The sequence below is a fragment of the Sorex araneus genome, chromosome 6 (assembly GCF_027595985.1).
Source record: "Sorex araneus isolate mSorAra2 chromosome 6, mSorAra2.pri, whole genome shotgun sequence".
Taxonomy (NCBI): Eukaryota; Metazoa; Chordata; class Mammalia; order Eulipotyphla; family Soricidae; genus Sorex; species Sorex araneus.
The window spans coordinates 99,043,242-99,063,905 of NC_073307.1; the positions used below are offsets into that span (position 1 = coordinate 99,043,242).

Genomic DNA, 20,664 nt, shown 5'->3' on the forward strand with positions numbered 1-20,664 from the left:
TTGGGGCTGGACCTTGGTGGGAGGACCTGAGGCACGGCCCCCCCCCACGCAGCTCCGGGGCTCAGCCCTCGGGCTCTCGCGGGCCCCCAAACGGCCTTTTCTTTCCACCCTCCTCGTGCCCTGGGTAACTTTGATGGGCGCCAACTCCTGGCTCTGCATTTAGGGTCTTGTTCGGTGTTAAACCCGACAGGTCAGCCTTAGACCCTGCAAATCCCCTGTTACTGCCGGTGCCTGTGTGCGTGTGCACATATGTGCATGTGTGTGCACATGTGTGCATATATGTGCCTGTGTGTCAGTGTGCACGTTTGTGCCTGTGTGTGCCTGTGTGCACACATGTGTCTGCCTGTGTGCCTGTGTGTGTGCACATGTGTGTATGTGTGCGCACATGTGTATCTGTGTGCACACGTGTGTGCCTGTGTGTGCGCCTTTGTGCACACATGTGCATGCCTGTGTCCACACATGTGTCTGCCTGTATGTGCCTGTGCACATGCATGTGCCTGTGCGTGCTGCGCTGGCACCGTGTGGCAGAAGGGCGGCCGCTCACGCACGGGGACTGCATGCGGTGTCTGTGTCTTGGGTCTGTGCCCCGGAGGCTAAGGCCTGCCCCCCCCCCGCCTCTCCCCTCCGTCCTGGCCCGAGCTTTCTGTGGCCACCAGAACCACAGCGGGTGCGAGGCCGCTGCCCGCCGTCGGCACTGGCCGCAGTGTATCCTGCCTGGCGTCTGGTCGCGGTCAGTGCCGCCGGGGCTTCGGCCGGCCGTCCTGAGGGCTGGGGCCGTCCGTCCTGAGGGCTGGGGCGAGCCCGAGCAGCCTCGGGCCTGCCCAGTGCCCGGCGAGGCGGGGAGGGGAGGGGAACCCGGGACAGGGCCCCGCCCAGCAGCCCGCCCCGACCTCAGCTCCCAAGGTCACATGCTGGCCCCTGGCCCCGGGGCTCCGTGCTCCGTGCCGTGGGCAGCCCCAGCCCAGCCCTCAGAGCCCGTGCCCACCCGCCTGGGCCTCGGTCCCTCCCGCGCCCCCGTCTGTGCTCTGGCCACTCCCTTTCGCCCCGCCCCGCCCAGTCACCTTTATCTCCCTCCCGCTGTCTGGGGAGAGTCTGGGGCAAAGTCCACCCCACCCCCCCACCTGGCCGCACCCGCCCACCTGCAGACTCATCCTTTCACTTCACCCCGGGCTCCCTGGAAAGTGCTCCCCGGGGCGGGCGGCAGCTTCCCCCGACTGGGGTGACTGGCCTGCACCCATAGGAGGGGCCGTGGTGAGGGACCCCGGGGATGGGCCCGCACGGACTGGGAGGACCCCGGGGTGCAGGTGGGAGCCCCATGCTCTCCCCGCCCCCACTGTGCCTCCTGTCCTGCGGGGCCAGCCCTTGCCCTCAGCGGTGTCCCTCTTTCTAGAACCTTCCCTGACCCTGCGGGCCGAGAGCACTGCTGCCCTGCGACCACTTGCCCATGTGCGCGCGCGAGTCCCTCCCCGGACAAGTCGCCGAGTCTGACCGTGGCCTGTCCCCGCCCCCGGGGCTGGCATGAGGACACTCAGCCCGGGGAGCCCCAGCTCTGACCCCCGACCGGGCGCGGCCACGGGCACCACCGTGTGGCCTTAGCCCCCACCCCGGCCCCGTGTCTGAAGGCCGGTGTGGGGCCTGGGGGCTCGGCCATGGCGGGGGTGACCTGGTGAGGGACACGGGGTCCCCGGGGCAGCGGCTGGACCCTGCAGGCGTGCAGACAGGTCAGCTCTGCCAGCCGGTGTCTGTGCTGGGGGCGCCCTGGGAAACGGGGGCCGGCGTGGGCCTGCCACAGCCTGTGTGTGTGAGCCCGTGTGTGTGTGTGTGTGTGTGTGTGAGCCCGTGTGTGTGAGCCCGCGTGTGCGTGTGAGCCCGTGTGTGAGCCCGCGTGTGCATGTGAGCCTGTGTGTGTGAGCCCGTGTATGCATGTGAGTCCATGTGTATGTGTGTGAGCCTGCGTGTGTGTGAGCCCGTGTGTGCATGTGAGTCCATGTGTATGTGTGTGAGCCTGTGTGTGTATACGTCCATGTGTGTGTGTGTGTGTGTGTGTGTGTGTGTGTGTGGTGCAGCCACGTGTGCGTGCAGACTAGCGAGTGCTCCACGCCGTGCAGTGGCCTCACCTGCAGTGTGACCGCTGCCCTTTCCCCGTGTCCCTGGCGCCCGCTGCCCAGCTGTCCCGGGTGAGGTGACCCTCGGGGGCGGGTGGGGGTGTTGCCTGCAGCCGAGGCCCCGCCGTGCGGGCGGTGCCCACGGCTCAGGGCTGGTGTTGGCGACACTCACCTGTGACCCACTGACGGGGCTCGTGCACGGGCTTCCCCGGGTCCCGCCTCCGCATCTCTGACCCTCGGGCTCTGCGGCCCACGGGGCTGGCACACGCCGTCACCCACTTGGCGCCCGAGTCTGGGCGGGGGAGGGACCCCTCAGGACGTTCCAGCTCCGGCAGACCCGTGGCTCCCTGCCCTGCCCTGCTGTGCTCAGCCCCTGGGGCCCGCGGCTCCCGCTCCCGCCTCCCTCCATGAGCTCTCCCTCCCCCTCCCCCCCACCCCTTCTCCCTGTTTCTCCGGGTCTGGTCCAAGCCCAGCGGTGCACGGCGGGTCCTCCAGGCTCTGTCTCCGGGGCCACCCTGGGCCCTGTTTGGGGCCATGTCGGTGCCCCGGCTGCTCCCCCTACCCCGTGACGCCTCATGCTCCCCGGGGGCGTCCAGACAAGGGGCGTCACTCACGCAGCTTCCGGCCATCGTGACGGGCCTGGAGTGACGGGGACAGGGCAGCTCGCTGGGCCGGAGCTGGCCCCTCAGACAGTGCTCGGAGCCCCTTGGCCCGAGGAGGGTCGGGCTTCCCTCCCGACCACTGCCCGAGCACCCCCGGTGGACTGGCTTTGGTGTTGAGAAACACACACAGACACAAATTCACATACACGCTCACATTCACACTCTCATATGTGTACACACACTCACGAGTACATACACTCACACACGTATGTTCACACACACATTCATACACATACATACTCATACACAGAGTATGTATGTGTACACAGACACACATACATTCCCACTCGTAAGTACATACACTCACATATTCACACTCACATACACACACACACATGCACACATACGCACAGTCACACACAGGCACTCACACACTCACACCCATTCGCACACAGTCATGTTCATACTCATGTACACTGTCACATTCATGCTCGTGATACATGTACTCACCCCTACACAAAATCATCCACACAGGCCTACACACAGTCACACACACCCACACATACTCAGAGGCACACTTACACACATGCTCATGCACACTCGCACAGACCCACAAGCCACACACATAAGCACTCATATACACACACACATACACATTCATACATATGCACAGTCACACACACTCCTAAATTCATGCGCTTACGAGCTCACACACACACACACACACACACACACACACACACAGTGCACCCTGCAGCGGCCTGAGGTGAGGACACACACTCGCGCCCACACGTTCGTGCTCCTCCCTGGCCCCCGGAGGCCCGCAGTGCCCGTCCCCGCGGTGTGCATGGACAGCGCCCCCCCTGGGTCTCCGCCCCGGGATGGACGGGCCCCGTGGAGCCAGGACGCTGGTGCCCGGGCCGCGCGGGCGCGGGGGCGTCTGGTGGGCAGGCGGCCTCTCCCTCACTGCCGCTCTCTGTCCCCCAGGTCGGCCCTGCGGGAGGCTGGGCCCGGCACCATGGTGGACACGGAGAGCCCGCTGTGCCCGCTGTCCCCCCTGGAGGCCGAGCTGGACAGCCCGCTCTCGGAGGAGTTCCTGCGGGAGATGGGCGACATCTCGGACGTGGGCCCGGGCATGGGCGAGGACAGCTCGGGCAGCTTCGGCCTGGCCGACTACCCGTACCTGGGGGACGGGCCTGGCTCCGAGGGCTCCATCGTCACGGGTGAGTGAGGGGCGGGGCGTCGGGGCAGGGACCCCGCCGGGCGCTCCCGCGAACGCTCTGTTTCTCGGGGACAGGCCTGCCTCGGGCCCCGGGCCAGCAGTCGCCCGCCTCTGGGGGGTCCCGCCCCTGCCGGGGTCACTGTCTGGGGGTCTCGGCGGGAGGGGAGGCCGGGGTCAGCTCCCAGCAGGCTGGGCTGGAGGCGTCGAGTCTGGCTCAGCACGGGCTCCTGGCCAGAGCCCCGGGGAGGGTCCCTGGGTGACTGCCCCCCCCCACTCCTGAGCATGGAGTCGCGGGCGCACGTCCCAGCCCTGCCCACGGGGGACAGGAGTCTCTGGCCCACCCAGGGGACTCCGGGGCTGCGGGCGTGTCCGAGCAGGGACGCCTCAGCCCCGTCCGTGAGCCTCTCCGCAGCCCTGTCCGGGTTTTGTGGTTTTTATTTTTTTTTATCCTTGGAAAAGTGCTTTCATGCCGCGTCTCACAAGGCTGGGCCTGGGCTGGAACCCGCTGTCCGGGGGTGCCGTGTAGACCCCTGCGTGCTCTCGGGGTTCCGGGTGCGGGGACCCACCGAGTCCTTCCCTCGTGGGCTGGATCTTCATCTCCTTCATCTCCGCATCGCCCGGGCACTGTCCATCCAGGAGCCGTGCGGCCGCCCGGCTGCCCCTGGGGCCCTGGGCTCCGGCCAGTGCGCCCCCTTCCTCTGAGTCCCCACGCCTGCGTCCCTCCCTCAGGGCCTGGCGGGGCGGGGCGGGGCGGGTGCGGGTGTCTGTCTTTTCGCCCCGAGTGCTGTGGACACTCCTGCCTCTCCCCACTGGAAGAGCCGTCGCTGCGGCTCTGCCCCGGGAGGCGTTTGCTGACCGGCTCCTGGCTGGCGCCACGCACCCCTCTCCTCTCCCACCCCCCCCAGAAGCCGCCTCCTCTCGAACCCCCGCCAGCAACGGGGGAGGCCCCTGTCGGCCGCTTCTCCGTCTCTGGGAAACTCAGCGGCGTGTGGGCCTTGGGGTTCCGGCCGTTCTCCCGGGACTGCCTCCTGCTTTCGACCCACACATGGCCCCCGGGGCCCCTGCGGACGTGTTGTGTGTCCCCGGGTTTGGCGTCGGGTCAGAGCCACACTCCTGGCCCCGAGTGGCTGGGTGTTTTCCCAGCGCCGGGTTCTGCCCCGAGCGCCGAGGCCAGCCCCTCGCTGGGCGCCCTTGGTGCTGCTGGCCCCGTGCAGAGCACGGCCGGGGTTGTAGCACAGCGGGGAGGGCATTGGGCCGGCCACGTGTAAGGCCAGTGCCCTCCCGCGTGCGATGCCGGCATCCCATAGGGTCCCCTGAGCACCGCCAGGAGTGATTCCTGAGTGCAGAGCCAGGAACACTGGGCATTGCCGGGTGTGACCTAAAAAGTAAAAGAGAGAGGGAGGGAGGGAGAGGGGGGGGAGAGAGAGAGAGAGAGAGAGAGAGAGAGAGAGAGAGAGAGAGGCAGAGAGAGAGAGGGAGGGAGAGAGGGAGAGGGAGAGAGAGGGACAGAGAGAGGGAGAGAGAGGGAGAGGGGGAAGAGGGAGAGAGAGAAGGAGAGAGAGGGAGGGAGAGAGAGGGAGGGAGAGGGAGAGAGAGAGGGAGGGAGAGAGAGGGAGGGAGAGGGAGAGAGGGAGAGAGAGAGAGGGAGAGAGAGAAGGAGGGAGAGAGGGAGAGGGAGAGAGAGAGGGAGGGAGAGAGGGAGAGAGAGGGAGAGGGGGGAGAGGGAGAGAGAGGGAGAGGGGGGAGAGGGAGAGAGAGGGAGAGGGGGGAGAGGAACAGAGAGGGAGGGAGAGAGAGGGAGAGAGAAAGGGAGAGGGAGAGAGGGGAGAGGGAGAGAGAGAGAGGGAGAGAGAGGGGAGAGAGGGAGAGGGAGAGAGGGAGAGGGAGGAAGGGAAGGAGGGAGGGAGAGAGGGGAGGGTGGGGGGAGCCCGGCCTTTCCTCGCGGTGCTCTGGCCCTGGGGTCTGTGGAGATGGGCGTGTGGGTCGCTGCGGCAGGAGGGCCGGGCCGGCGAGGGCGCGGCGGCGTAGGAGCCGTGGGACCCTGGGACCCTCGTCTCGGTCTCCGGCTGCTGTGAGCCGTGCGGGCAGCCCGGCCCCCACCAGGGAGCGGCCCGGCCCCCGTGCCCCCGTGCCCCCAGGCCTCCCGCGGTCCGTAGGACCGGGAGGGGCGGGCGGGCACTGACATGCCCACGTCCGCCCCCAGACACCCTCTCGCCGGCCTCCAGCCCCTCGTCCGGCACCTGCCCTGCGGCTCCCGGGAGCACTGAGGAGCCGGCCAGCGTTGCCCTCAACATCGAGTGCAGGATCTGCGGGGACAAAGCCTCCGGCTACCACTACGGGGTGCACGCGTGCGAAGGCTGCAAGGTAGGGGGTCCGCGCCTCCCCCGCGCCCCCGCGTGCGCTCCAGGAAGTGGCGGGGCGGGGGGAGCACATGAGCCACGGCGGGTCCTGCACACCAGGCGCTCGGCAGGAGCGGCCGTGACACCTGGAGTGTGTCGTGGTCTTTGGTGCACGTGTGGGGGTGTGCTCGGACATGTATGTGTGCGTGCATGTGTGGGCATGTGCTCGTGGGCGTGTGCTTGTGTGTGTGTGCTCATGGGTGTGCATGTGTCGGTATGTGTGCATGGGCATGTGCATGTGTGGGTGCATGCTTGTGTATGTGCATGCACGTCTGGGTATGTGCTCATGTGTGTGTGCGCATGTGGGTGTGTGCTCATATATGTATATGTATGTGCATGTATGGGTATGTGCTCGTGGGTATGTGCATGTGTGTGTGCTCAGGTGTGTGTGCCTCTGTGTGTACAGGTGTGAACATATGGGTGTGTGCTCAGGTGTGTGCTCGTGTGTTTGCTCATGTGGATGTGTGCTTGGGTGTGTGCATATGTGTGTGAACATATGCATGTGTGCTCATGCATGTATGTGCACATATGGGTGTGTGCTCCTGTGGGTGTGTGCTCGTGTGTGTGCACTTGTGTGGGTGTGTGCTTGTGGGTGTGTGTGCTCGGGCGCGTGCTCGTTTGTGTGTGTGCTCGGAATGTGTGCATATGTGTGTGAACACATGCGTGTGTGCTCATGCATATGTGTGCACATATGGGTGGGTACATGTGCATGCATGGGTGTGTGCTCTGTGGGTGTGTGCTCGGGTGTGTGTATGTGCGTGCATGTGTGGGTACATGCTCGTGGGGGATTTCATGGATATGTATGTGTGCGTGCTCATGTGTGTGTGTGTGTGCGTGCTTAAGTATGTGTGTGTGCATGTATGCATGTTGAGCCACAGCTCACGATGTCAGGCTCACTGCTGACTGCTCAGGGTCACTCCTGGAGGGTCTCGAGGACCCTCTGCAGCTCCAGGGCCTCCCCTGGTCTGCTGCAGGCCAGCACGTCCCCGTACTCTCCCTGCCCCTGGGTTCTTCGCAGTAAATGAGCCCCCGCCCCTGCCGAGGGTCCCCCGTGCCCCAGAGAGAAGCTCGGGGCTGTCTCCCCCCTGCTGGGGTCCCCGTGCAGAGCCCCCCTGCGCCCCTCGCCTGACCCCACCTCTGGTCTGCGGGAGTCGGGGGGGGGGGGCGTCTGGCTGTATCCTCGGCCCCCACCCCTGGCCCTGCTGGGGCCTGCCCGGCCCTCGCGTGTGGACAGAGCCCTCAGGTTTGCTGACCACGGGGGGCCACGGCCCCTGTCCCCTCCCTGTGCTTCCCGGGGTGGTGGCAGGTCTGTGCCCAGGACAGTGGCCTCCTGCCGCCCGGCCACTCGGCCCCCTCCCAGGTGAGCCCAAACACCGCTCCCGGGGGGGCTTCCTGGGCAGGTCCCGGGTGCGGCTGCCCACCCGCCCTCCCGCCCCAGGCGGCGCCGTGGGCTGGGCGAGAACTCCCAGGAGAACGCGACGTGGCCCTGCCCCCGTGAGGCCCCGGAGACCCAGCACCCCCGGGAGGTCTCCCCTGGGCTAGGCGAGGCCGGGGCAGGCAGGGCGGCGATGCCAGGACCCCCGCCTGCATGCCGGGGCCGCCGAGCCCTCTGACACCGGGCGGCTGCCCCCTCCGGCAGGGCTTCTTCCGGCGCACCATCCGGCTGAAGCTGGTCTACGACAAGTGCGACCGCAGCTGCAAGATCCAGAAAAAGAACCGCAACAAGTGCCAGTCCTGCCGCTTCCACAAGTGCCTCTCGGTTGGGATGTCCCACAACGGTGGGTGCAGGGGGCAGGGGCGGGGCGGGGGGAGGGGAGACTGGGAGCCCCCTGCTGGCCCCCGGCGTCCTCGCTCCTGTCCTTCACGGGGTTCAGGGGTCACCCCCGGCCCGCGATGCCCAGGCTGACTCCGGGCTCAGTGCTCAGGGATCCCTCCGGGCGGGGATCGGGCCGGGGTCAGCCGCGTGCACGGCCGGCGCCCTCCCGCCGCTCCTCTGTTAGCACGTGCCCGGGAGGAGCCGGGGCTGGGTCCAGGTCTCGGTCCACAGGGGACGAGGGACAGGAAGGGCACGGCGACGCCCCCCACCCCCAGCCCCGGGCTCATCTCCCCCCCCCCCCCCCGTGCCCCGACAGCCATCCGCTTCGGACGGATGCCCAGGTCCGAGAAGGCGAAGCTGAAGGCCGAGATCCTCACGTGCGAGCAGGACTCGGGGGACGCGGAGACGGCCGGCCTGCGGGGGCTGGCGCGGCGCATCCACGAGGCCTACCTGAAGAACTTCAACATGAACAAGGTCAAGGCCCGCGTCATCCTGGCCGGCAAGACCAGCAACAACCCGGTGGGTGCCCGGGGGGCCTCCCGGATTGGCACCGTCACGGGGCAAGGAGGGAAAGAAACGACCCCCCCACCCCCCACACACGGGCCCTCAGGCCGCGCCCGCCCGCCCCTGGGCCAGGCCCGGAAGCTGGCGTCTCTCGAAAGCCTTGTGCCCAGGGTCCGAGCTCCCGCAAAGCCCTCTGCAGCCACTCGGTCCCCGCGACCGTGGCGAGTCGCCAGGGCCAGGCCCCTGCCTGGCTGGCCCCCTCCAGGGGCCACACCCGGCGATGCTCAGGGCTTCCCCCGGGCTCTGCACTCGGGAATCTCTCCTGGCGGTGCTCAGGGGACCCTGTGGGGCGCTGGGATCTGCCCCAGGGTGGCCACGTGCCCTGCCCACTCGCCGGCTCTGTGCTCGGGGACCCGCGGTGGTGCCCGCGGGCACGCTTGGCTCAGACCGGGGCCGGCTGCGTGCAAGGAAATGCCCCGCGCCGCCTCTCTGGCCCGAAGCCCCAGGTCTCTGGTGCCCGGAAATGAGCGACCCCGAGAGCTGGCATCCGTCCCAAAGGTGCCCCCTGCCTTCCCCGGCACCTGCACTCCGGGGCCAGCAGGATCCCGCCCACCAGCCCCACTGCCCCCCGAGGCCCCTCCCAACGTCTAGTCCCCCCAGCTGGGGAGACCCCGGAGCTGCCCCGGTGGGGTGTGGTGGGGGTGCCCAGGGGGGTGTCGAGACCCCAAATGAGCCCGAGCCAAGCATCGAGGTGTCAGATCCACCCGCGTTTCTAAAGGGGCCATGACCCACCGCACTGTGGCCAGTCGGGTCTCAAAGCCACGGCCACCACCAAGACGCCATCCTGCCCCCTCCACCCACGGTGTCTGTGCTACGCCCCTGGGACCCCCCGCCCCCCTACCCGACGCGTCCCCATCGCTGGTACACGGCCCGACAGGCTCCGTCCTGCAGGTGCTGGTCAGATCGGGAGGCCCCGGAGGCCCCGGCCCTGGGGCAGGAAGCGGGACACGAGTGGCCTGTGGCCCAGGAAGCTGGTTCTGGGCCGGCCCACGGGCCCGGGCGTGCCACTGAGGCTCTGCCCTTCGGGGCACAGCCATGACCTTCCCCAGCTGCGCGTGACCTTGGCCATGCCTCCGGGCAGCGGTGCGGTGCACACGGGGAGGTGCGTGCCAGGGGGTTGTGCCCCCGCGCTGCCACAGCAGTGAGGCGTCGGGAGACCCCGCAGTGGGCACCCCCCGAGCCATGCCCCCTCCCCCTCCCCCCAGCCCTTCGTCATCCACGACATGGAGACGCTGTGCATGGCCGAGAAGACGCTGGTGGCGCAGCTGGTGGCGGGCGGGGGCATCCAGAACAAGGAGGCCGAGGTGCGCATCTTCCACTGCTGCCAGTGCTCGTCCGTGGAGACCGTCACCGAGCTCACCGAGTTCGCCAAGTCCATCCCGGGCTTCGCCGGCCTGGACCTCAACGACCAGGTGACGCTGCTCAAGTACGGCGTGTACGAGGCCATCTTCGCCATGCTGTCGTCCGTCATGAACAAGGACGGCATGCTGGTGGCCTACGGCAGCGGCTTCATCACCCGCGAGTTCCTCAAGAGCCTGCGCAAGCCCTTCTGCGACATCATGGAGCCCAAGTTCGACTTCGCCATGAAGTTCAACGCGCTGGAGCTGGACGACAGCGACATCGCGCTCTTCGTGGCGGCCATCATCTGCTGCGGGGGTGAGTGAGTGGCGGGGCGGGGGGTGGGGCTGCTCCCTGCCGCCCCCCAGAGCCACGTGTGCTGCGGGGGGGTGGGGGGCCTCCGTGGGCGGGAGTGACGCGTGCCGGGGTGCCCGGGCCGGCCGCAGCGCACACGGGCGCCATTCCGTGACTGGGTCTGCGCGTCTGGGCAGGACCCGCCTGGCCACGGGCAGGGGAGTCGGGGCGGGAAGGCTGGCCCGTCTGCAGGCGGCTGGCACCAGGCGCCCACATTCTTGGCCCCTGTCACGTTCCTTTAAATAGGCCTGACCGGCGCCCAGAAGGTCACCCTCTACTGTAAACTCGGCTGACCTTGGGGAGCGCGGCCCAGACGGCCTCCCCCGCCGGCCCCCCACGTCCCCTGGGAGGTGGAGGCTCCTCCCTGGGCCCCCTCTTCCGGGCACCGCAGGCTCGGACAGAAGCACAGAGTGGCCGCGCCGTCCCCGCACCATCTGTCACGGGGGGCCGGGCCGCGGGCGCGGGTTCAGTCCCGCGCCAGGACAGGCGGCTCCGGCAGCCATGGTATCCACAGGACGCGGCAAAGGCGCAGGGGAGGGGGACTTAGAAACCCACCTGCTCTCCGGCCGAGTGCTAGGGCCGCGGGGAGGGTGCCGGCCCCCGCCAGGTTCTATCCCCCGCACCCCATAGGGTCCCTCTAGCCTGCCACAGAGCCAGGAGTCGGCCCCTCAGCAACCGCTGGGCGTGGCCCAGGGTCCCTCCCCGCCAAAAGCAAACCAACACCACTCGGTCACTGTTTTATAGCAGAAACGCAACGGGCACAGCACAGCCCGAGCCGCACTTCCGGAGACCCTGGTGGGTGGGGGCTCTCCCAGGAGCACTGAGAGTCCAGTCGGGCAGGAGCACTAGAGACCTGGTGTGCAGACTCCACCCCAGACCGGCCCAGGCCTTGCACCCCAGCTCGGCCTCCCGGGTCTTCCCCCTGTCCCCGGACCCCCGGCTGGGCCCGACTAGAAGGGTCGGGGCTGCCCTGCATCTGTCCGATGGGAATATTGGCACGGCCCAGCGGGAGTTTGCCCGCCCCTCCGCTGTTTCACGCGCGCCTTCCCTCCCTGCAAGGGTCCTGAGCATGAGGGTCACCAGTGTGGGGCTGCGTCTGCCCTCCCGGTCTCTCCGGGGAAACCGAGTGCAGGCTGGCGTGGCTGGTGCTACGCTGGTGGGCGCGTCTGGACGTGTCGGCGCCAAGATCCGAGACCCCCTCCCCACCCTGCGATCCCGCCCGCAGCGTCCCCCACCCCCGCGTGCATCCGTGCGTCCTTGTGTATATCTGTGCGTCTGTACATGGGTCCGTGCGCGGGTTCGTGCGTGCGTGCGCAGCTCGGTACGTCCATCTGCGGGTCCGTGCGCGTCTGTGCATCCGCGCGCGGCTCTGTGCGTGTCTGTGCGCGGGTCGGTACGTCCTGAGCGGGTCTGAGCTTGCGCGTGCGCATCTGTGCGTCCATGCGCGCGTCCGTGCGCGGGTCTGTGCGTATGTGCGCGTCAGTGCACGGGTCCGTGCGTCCGTGCACGGGTGGGTGCGTTCGTGCACGCCTCTGCGTCTGTGCGCATCCGTGCGCGCGTCTGTGCATACGTGCGCGGGTCTGTGCGTCCGTGCGCGCGTCTGTGCGTCCGTGCGCGGGTCTGTGCGTCCGTGCGCGGGTCCGTGCTTCTGTGCGTGGGTCTGTGCGTCTGTGCGCGAGTCTGGGTGTGCGTGTGCGCGTCCGTGCATCCATGCGCGGGCCCTTCCGTCCGTCTGCGCGCATCCGTGCGTGCGTGCTCGCGGCCTCAGGCGCCCACCTCTGTTTCCCCCGGGGCAGACCGGCCGGGCCTCCTGAACGTGGCGCACATCGAGCAGATGCAGGAGAGCATCGTGCGCGTGCTGCAGCGGCACTTGCAGAGCAACCACCCCGACGACGCCTTCCTCTTCCCCAAGCTCCTGCAGAAGCTGGCCGACCTGCGGCAGCTGGTCACCGAGCACGCGCAGCTGGTGCAGGTCATCAAGAAGACCGAGTCGGACGCCGCCCTGCACCCGCTGTTGCAGGAGATCTACCGGGACATGTACTGAGCCCGCGCGCCCCCCTCCTGGGGGACGCCTCGAGCGGCACTGACGCAGTGTGCGCGCGCGCAGCGGGCGGTCAGCAGCGCGGAGAGCCAGGAGGGAGCTCCCCCTGGGCCCGCGGCTGGTGGCGAGGTGACCATCCCGGGGCAGACGGGGCGTCTCCCCGCTCCCGCCCCTCCCCACTGCCCGCTCCTTGGTGGGTTCTGAAAACTAATCAGCACTTTTTTTGTTTTGTTTTGTTTTTAACTCTTATAATCCTTTCGATCTAGATGTTTCCAAGGAGAGGGGCCTGAGAGCAGCCGCCTACTTATTGGGGGAGACTCTGATTCCGTGTCCCGGATCCCAGGAAGGTGCCCTCCACACTGCCCTCGGCACAGGCCCGGGCATCCTCGAACCCGCGAGGGGCCCCGTGAGGGCGCAGCACTCTAGCCGGGGACGTGGAATCAGAGAAGCCTGACCCGGGTTTGCCGGGGGTTCCCGGGAGCCCCGCTGCCTTGGGGCCTTGGCCAGCTGTCTGCTCGGGTGCGGGTGGGGTCTGTGAGAGCAGGAACCAGCTGCCCAAGGCCCCCGGAGCCCCCCTCCTCTCCTCCCACACAGGGACCCACCGCCCGCCCAGGGAGGCTGTTTGGGGCCACCCCAGTGTTCTTAGGGACAGTGACGAGTTCCCGAGGGGTCCGGCAGCCCCGGGGCTCCTGCTGTGTTGCCTTGTAAAAGATGCAGCTTTATTATTATTTTTTTAATTATTATTATTGTTTCGCGACTCGGTGGTCGTCCCTGGAGCAGAGCCGAGGCAATCAGGACTGTGGGCGGGGCCGTCGCGGGCTCTCAGGCGCCCGCTGGCCTTGGGCTGTGGCACACTCACTTTGGTAGGTGGCCCCCGTCCTGCAGAGACCACCAGCAGCACCTCCTGGCCCCCTGTGCCTGCCGCTCCCCTCGGCCTCGGGGGTCTCGTGGACCACCCACACCAGGAAACCGCCTTGTTTTGTTGTCCACCGTCCCAGAGAAACGGACCCAGGAGAGGATCGCCAGCCCTCCAGCGCCGACCCGGCCGTCACAGAACACCCGGTGACCCTCCACGTGGGCCCGGACCAGCCCGACACGGCGGCGGCCACGGGAAAAACAAAATAATAGCACAGGGGCAGACGGAAGGTTTCCGGCGTCCTGGGAGAGGGCGCGGCCGGAGGCTCACGTGCCGGCCGGTCAGCAGCCCCGCAGGGGTGGGGCCCAGGGGGAGCCCGTGGCCCCCGGAGCCGTGCCAGCGCCAGCCTCGCGCCTGCCAGCCACTGTGCCGCGGAGCCGTGCCAACAGGTTCTGGAAGCTTCCGGCCCTCTACTGCGTGGTCGTGGGAACATGGTCCGGCCCTGTGTCCACTAGTGGCCAACGGTGTCCGGCTCCTCAGGGCCACCCACTGCCCCGTGGCCACTGTCTGGGAGCTGCCGGGACCCGGGGCCATGGGCAGCGACACCCCTCCAGGTGCTTGAGGGTGCTCCAGGCCGTGGGGGCTCAACGCCCCCCTGCTCCACTCGGGGAGCCGAGACTCGGCCTCAGGCCAGGCTCCGGGACACACGGGGACACACCGGTGCCCCGGGCGGACGCTGGGCCGTGGCCTTGTGGTTCCGGGGACTCAGATGGACTCACAGCTACCTCAACCATGCGTCCCGGCAGCACGAAAAGGCCCCAGGACCCGGGCCTGTGCCACGCACGCGCCAGGACCCCTCTGCTGGCCCCAGCCCCAGGAAGGCTGTGGGGTCGTCCACGGTGCCTCCGGGTCACTCTGGTGTCCACGGTGCCTCCGGGCCACTCTCTGGTGTCCACGGTGCCTTTGGGCCACTCTCTGGTGTCGTCCACGGTGCCTCCGGGTCACTCTCTGGTGTCATCCACGGTGCCTCTAGGTCACTCTGGTGTCCACGGTGCCTCCGGGTCTCTCTCTGGTGTCCATGGTGCCCCTGGGTCACTCTCTGGTGTCGCCCACGACGGCCTCTGGGTCACTGTCTGGCCATTGCTGCATTCTTCATGGTCTCCCACTTTCGGTTTGTGGCACCAACGCAGGCGCCTGACCAGGGTGCGAGGGGACCAGTGTGCCAGCTTGGGTCACTTGGCTGTGCCTGAGAAACCCGGGGGCCCTGGCTGCTTCCTGGGCCTGCAAGGAGTGAGGCCTGGGGGCTCCGTGGGCCCTGCCGAGACCCCCACGGGGAGACACCCCCCATCTCTCTCCTCAAGTCAGGGGCTCCGGGCCCGTGGGAGACTCGCAAGGGGGGTTTGTCCTGCCCCAGAGGTCCCATGGTGTGGCTCAGACTGGCCACTCCCTCGGGTGGCCCTGGGGGTCGGCTTCAGGAAGCCCCTCTGCTTTCGAGGCCTCTTGAACAGCGGGGGCCCAGGCCCAGCGCCCCGGCCACCTGGACCCGCGGCCGGGAAGCCCCCGGGAGGGGTGGCCAGCCTGTGGAAGGCGCCCCCAGCAGCCAGGGCACAGGGGCGGGGCCACCCCCCAGGGTCTGCCGTGTGCCCGTGGAGGAGCTGTGCAAGGCAGGGGTCAGGCCATGTCCCGGCTCGGGGCTCCTGGGACCCATGGCCGAGTCTCCGCTCAGAGCCTGCCTGGACACTTGGCCTGCGACTCTCAGAGCTGGACCCTCAAGGCTGGCACTGAGAACGTGGGGCGGCGACTGTGCCTGTCAGGCTGTGGCTGAGACTGTGGGGCTGCGACTGTGGCTGTCAGGCTGTGACTGAGACTGTAACTCAGGCTGTGATTGTGAGGCTGTGACTGACTCTTAGACTGTGACTGTCAGACTGTGGCTGTGGCTGTGTTGGGCTGTGGCAGTGAGTGCAACTGTCAGGCTGTATCTGTGACTATCAGGCTGTTACTGACTCTCAGGGTGGTGGTTGCCAAGCTGTGACTGTGACTTGACTCAGACTGTGACTCTGATTGTCAGGGTGTGGCTGTGAGTACCTCTGTCAGGCTGTAACTGCGAGATTGTGGTTGTGACTCTCAGACTGCGATTGTGTCTGTGACTGTCTGACTCTGAGTGTGACTGTCAGGCTGTCTGACCGTCCAGCTGTGAATGTGACTGTGGCTCAGGCTGTGTCTGTGACTGTCCGGCTGTGTGTGACTGTCAGGCTGTGTAACTGTGACTCAAGCTGTGTCTTGACTGTCCGGCTGTGAGTGGCTGTGACTCAGGCTATGTCTGTGACTGTCAGTGTGACTATGACTCCGCCTGTGACTGTGAGGCTGAATGTGACTGACTCAGGCTGTGTCTGTGACTGTCCAGCTATGAGTATGATTGTCAAGCTGACTGGCTGTGTTGCTGTGACTCAGGCTGTGTGTGTGACTGTGACTGTGTGTGACTGTCAAGCTGTGTATGACTGTGACTCCACATGTGACTGTGACTGAGGCTGAGTGTGACTGACTCAGGCTGTGTCTGTGTTTGTGACTCAGGCTGTGTCTGTGACTGACCGGCGGTGAGTGATTGTCAGGCTGACTGGCTGTGTGACTGTGACTCAGGCTGTGTGTGACTGTCAAGCTGTGTGTGACTGTGACTCCACCTGTGACTCTGAGGCTGTGTGACTGACTCAGGCTGTGTCTTTCAGGCTGTTTGTGACTATCAGGATGTGTGACTGTGACTCTGGCTGTGTGTGTGACTGTCAAGCTGTGTGTGACTGTGACTGTGTGTGACTGTGACTGAGGCTGAGTGTGACTGACTCAGGCTGTGTCTGTCAGGCTGTTTGTGAGTGACTGACTCAGGCTGTGTCTCTGACTGTCAAGTTGTGACTGGCTCAGGGCTGTAGTTGTCAAACTGAGGCTGACTTGACTCAGACTTGACTGTAACTTGACTCAGGCTGTGACTGTCAGGCTGGCTCTGGGCTATGGCCGGCGCTGTCGGGGGCTCGGCGGGCAGGTAGCTCGTGGGAAGCGCCCAGGCCCTGAGTCTGTGCTCACGCCCAGGCACACCCTGGGGCTGCTCCCGCCGCAGGGGCTCCGGGACCTCCCCACATGCCCTTGGACGCCGCGTCGAGGGTCAGAGGAGCACGGTGGCCCCTCCGCGGCCCTCCCGAGTGGGCCAGGGCAGCTGCGTCTTTCCCTTCTGGCCTGAAGCTGTGGGCACCGGGCCTGACCAAGGGGCCCCGGCAGCTGCATCCTTGGCCGAGAACAGGCCAAACCGCGCCGTGTCCAAGGGCACATCTGGACGGGGCAGCCGGCAGCGGCGAGGACGTCAGTGGGCTTGTGGCCGCCCCGGCACCATCTGCCAACAACAAAGCAGTTAAGAACCGTCGAGAGCTAGTTCCGAGCGGGGCCCTCATTCTCCCTCGCCTGTGCCCGCCCGGCCCGGCCCCCTCCACCCCGGCAGGAAGGGCGCGGGGCCTCCGTGCGGTCAGGCTGCAGCTGTCGCCGGCCTTTCCGAGACAACACCGCTGTCCTGCCCTCAGGCCTGGAAGGGTCCCCACTCAGTGCCACCCCGGCTGGCGCTGCCCCCTAGCACGTCAGGGAGGCTCCCACCGGCCCCACCGCGGTGCCAGGCAACCCTCGAAGACTAGTGACCCGACAATCATGCCCCGGGACCCGCACCAGAGCAGTGTTTGCTGCCCCGATGCTCCAGGCTGACCCTGGCACCCCTGGGGGGGGAACAAATGCGGACACAGAGCTCTGCAGACCTGTGTACGGGACACCACACACACACACACACACACACACACACACACACACTGTGGGTATACACTACACGCAGACACAGCACACGAGCACACAAATGTAGTACACATACACAGCGCGGGTATACACACTAGGTGCAGAAACAGCACACACGTAGCACGCATATAGCATGGGTATACACTATTGCACGCACACACACACACACACACACACACACACACGCAGACCCCACAGCTCCTCTCGGGACCCCCATTCCTGTGCATGGCAAATCTATGGGCGAAGCCACCCGAGACCTTCATAGACGCCACTGGACCCTCCAGGTCGGTGGCTGACGGGGCTGGCCCGGGCCGGCTGGGGTGCCCCCAAGGCCCCATGGAAACCCCCATTCTCGGAGCAGACCCGGCTCAGCCCACCTGGACGGGAGGCCCCGCCCGGGCGAGACTCCCCAGTGCCTTATCTCAGTGTTCGGGGCGGCCTCGTCACTCCGGGAGTGGAAAAGGGTCCCTCTCTATGCCAGACTCGGGGGCCAGCTCTCCCCCCCGGGGAGGGGCCCACCCGGGTGCCTGTGCCAGACCCCGGCCTGTCTGTCCACAATGTCGTGCTGTGACCGATGAATGTAAAGACGATTCAGGGTACAGTTCTGCCTTAATGGTCTTGAAAAAAATAAATAAAACTATTTTTTAAAGTGCATCTGGCTCCCTGGGTGATCCCTCGGGGTGGGCTGGGGGTCCGGCTGGGGGGGTCACGCTCGCGGCAGGACCCCGTGAGCAGCTCTGCGAAGTATGGGCATCTGAGATGAGCCCCGGCGGGCCCTCCCGGCTGCTGCACTCTGGGGGCCCCAGGGGCTGGGGCGAGGCGGGGGGGACAGGGCGCAGGGGAAAGGGGTCCGCGCACTGGCCCTGGCCCGGCGCTGCTCAGCATGCGGCCTCCACGGCTCTCAGGGCTCTGGCTGCATTTTTATTGTCCTCGGAGCCTTCGGTCTTGACCACAACAGGAGCCCTTGGCCGTCCCGGCTCACCGGGACCCGTGGGCGCCCGCCCCGCCCCCCACCAGCCCTCAAGGTGACCCCCGGGGGCAGGCTCGTCCTCCATGGAGCAGCTGCCAGGCTCCCAGGCCTCCTTCCCTGGCTGCCGGCCACCCCCGGCCCCTCTGGCCCGCCGCCCTCACGGCTGGGCCCCGGGCCGGCCGGCCGGCGTCTTGGTTGCGGCTGCCCTCTTGTCCAGGTCCTGCCGGATTTCCTGCGGGAAGGCGCTGAGGTTGTCTCGGACGCAGGGCAGGCAGAAGCGTCGGCAGTAGAACAAGCTGCAGCCCTGCGGGCAGGGGCGAGGCAGGCGCTGAGACCCGGCCCCCACCCGCCCCCCACTCCGCCCCTCCCCGCGACCCTCGACCCTTGGGGCTACCCACCGGGCCCACGCACACCAGCCGGCTACAGGCGCTGCACCGCGAGCCCAGCACCAGGAAGCGCTGCTTGTCCGGGGAGAAGGGGTCCTTCATGACGTAGCTCTCCTCCAGCAGGCTGCGGGCGGACCCCCAGGGACCCCGGGAGTCACACAAGGGACCGGCCGGCGGGCACCAGACCCCCACCCGCGCCCCCGCCTCATCGGAGGGGGGTCCCGAGGCCCCCAGCACAGGGCTGCCCACGCCCGGCCCCGCTGGACAAGGCGCTGACCCCCAGGTGCTCTGTGACCGCGCAGAAGGTGGCCAGCCCCTCCCCCCATCCCCTAGGAGAAACAGCAGAGCAGGGCCCACCGCCAGGAGGTCCCCTCGCTGCCCCGAAGGCCCCTGCGAGCCGGGGCTGGACGCGGCGGGCGGGGAAGGGGCCCCCGAAGGTGCCAGAGCCCAGCCGCCAGAGCGTACTCACACGACAGACTGGGTGTCGGGGGGCTTCTGGCCCACGTAGCTGTAGGGCGCGGTGAGGGCACACAGCTGGCACTCAAACATCCCCAAGGGGCCTCGCTCTGCCTCACATGCCATCAGGGGGCTGGAGGGGCGGGGCATCACCCTCAGAGCTGCCCCCAACCTAAACCCACCTTCCCCTCTGTACAGGCCTAAGGCTCTCGCTCTCCACAGGCCGCTTGGCAGACAGACCCCCCTCCATCCCCCACCCCCACATGCAGCCAGAGCAGAAGGGTACCCGTACGATCTCCCAGTGTCCTGTTTCGGGGGTCGGGGATTTCAGTCACACCAGGTGGTGCTCTGGGGACCAAGACGGGGCTGGCCTGGGCCTGGCAGGTGCCCCCTCAACAGCCCACCCTGAGGATAATGAGGGTCCGAGGAGTCAGCCACGGAGTTTGGGACAAAGCGAAGTCCACCCCACCCAAGCAGGAAGAAAAGACAGAAGAGAAAGCAGAGGAAATAGAAAATGCACAAAGCAAATGGGAAATGGTTGGGTGGGGAATCAACACAACCAGATCCAGTTATTTCAGGGCTCCAGGGCGGGTTTCGTCTGATCAAGATAGAGGAATTATGATTTTAAAATTAATAAAAGTCAGGAACGAAAGGGGACGTCGCTCAGTGGGATTAAAGAAAATCTGTCTTGGTGGGGTGGGGGCCCAAGGGTCGTACCTGGCTATGCTCAGAGATCACGCCTGGCGGTGCTCGAGGACCGTCTGTGGGGCCAGGGATGGAGACTGGGCCAGCTGGGGGCCAGGCAAGTGCCTACCTGCTGTACTGTCTCTTCAGCCCCTAGACAAAAGTTTTATTATTAAGAAACTGACTATTAAAAGGAACTCAAGTTGGCGCCCCCAGAGATGGGACAGCGGGGCGGGTAGGGCGTGTGCCTTGCACTTGGCTAACCTGGACCCGATCCCCAGCACTGGGGGGTCCCGGGAGCCCACCAGGAGTGATGCTAGGTCAGGGTCCCACACAGAGCCAGCAGGAAGCCCTGGGCACAGCCGGGGGTTACCCCCAAACAGAAACAAAAAAAGGGACCCCCTGAGCAGAGGGCCAGGAGGAGCCCAGAGCACTGCTGGGTGTGGCCCACCCCCAAATAAAACTGAAATAACGGGGGTGGGGGGTGGAGAGATGGTGCTGGGGTTACAGCGCTTGCCTTGCTCGCGGGCAGGCCCGGTTCTGCAGCGGGCAGGCCCGGTTCTGCAGCGGGCACGAGGTCCGCAGAGGCTGTGGCCCCGCACGTCCAGGCCCGAGCCCGCCCTCCGCCTAACCCGGGCTCCCGCGGCCCGGCCCGGCCCGACTCCGCGGCGGAACCCCGGAGCCCCGCGACCCAAGCCCGGAGCAGCGGAGCCGGAAGCCCGGGAAGGGACCAGCCCGGCCGCGCCGCGTCAATCACCTCCCGCCAGCCCCGCCCCGCGCGGTCCCGGCCAATGCGTGCGCGCGGACCCCGCCCGGGCACCGCCCACGCCACGGAGTCTCCGCCCCGAACGTGCGGGCCCCGCCCCGTCGCCCACGGCGCCTTCCAGGTGCGCATGCGCGCCCTGGATGGGCGGGGCTTGGGTGGACTTCCGCTTCGCGCGTCTCCTCTGGGCCTCGCGGGCCGCGAGCCGGGGCAGTTCGCAGGGGTGGGCGCGAGACCCTGACTCGGACCCCGCGCGCCCACCTCCTCCCAGCCGCTCTCTGGGTTCCCC

The 20,664-nt window shown here is 67.1% G+C and overlaps 2 protein-coding genes across 11 annotated transcripts in view; one reads left to right on the forward strand and one right to left on the reverse strand.

Annotated features, from left to right (window-relative positions):
* The window catches only part of PPARA (peroxisome proliferator activated receptor alpha), a 76,839-nt gene extending 59,071 nt beyond the window's left edge, over positions 1-17,768 (forward strand). For 9 of the 10 annotated variants that reach the window (XM_055143084.1, XM_055143087.1, XM_055143082.1 and 6 more), the window contains 6 exons: positions 3,695-3,930; positions 6,133-6,293; positions 7,968-8,106; positions 8,461-8,663; positions 9,914-10,364; positions 12,197-17,768. In XM_055143084.1, coding sequence (XP_054999059.1) covers positions 3,726-3,930; positions 6,133-6,293; positions 7,968-8,106; positions 8,461-8,663; positions 9,914-10,364; positions 12,197-12,444 — 1,407 coding nt within the window. In that variant the 5' untranslated portion in view covers positions 3,695-3,725 and the 3' untranslated portion in view covers positions 12,445-17,768. Of the gene's footprint in view, positions 1-3,694; positions 3,931-6,132; positions 6,294-7,967; positions 8,107-8,460; positions 8,664-9,913; positions 10,373-12,196 lie in introns of those variants that run through there. The other variant, XM_055143089.1, reaches the window with a different exon arrangement.
* Positions 13,353-20,368, reverse strand: CDPF1 (cysteine rich DPF motif domain containing 1). The gene is made up of 5 exons (XM_004610754.2): positions 20,130-20,368; positions 19,646-19,765; positions 18,942-19,061; positions 18,485-18,596; positions 13,353-18,390 (listed from the first exon to the last, which is right to left on the reverse strand). The coding sequence occupies exons 3-5, from the start codon at positions 19,052-19,054 to the stop codon at positions 18,244-18,246; spliced, it is 372 nt and encodes a 123-aa protein (XP_004610811.2). The 5' UTR covers positions 19,055-19,061; positions 19,646-19,765; positions 20,130-20,368; the 3' UTR covers positions 13,353-18,243.
* Positions 20,369-20,664: the final 296 nt, after the last annotated feature.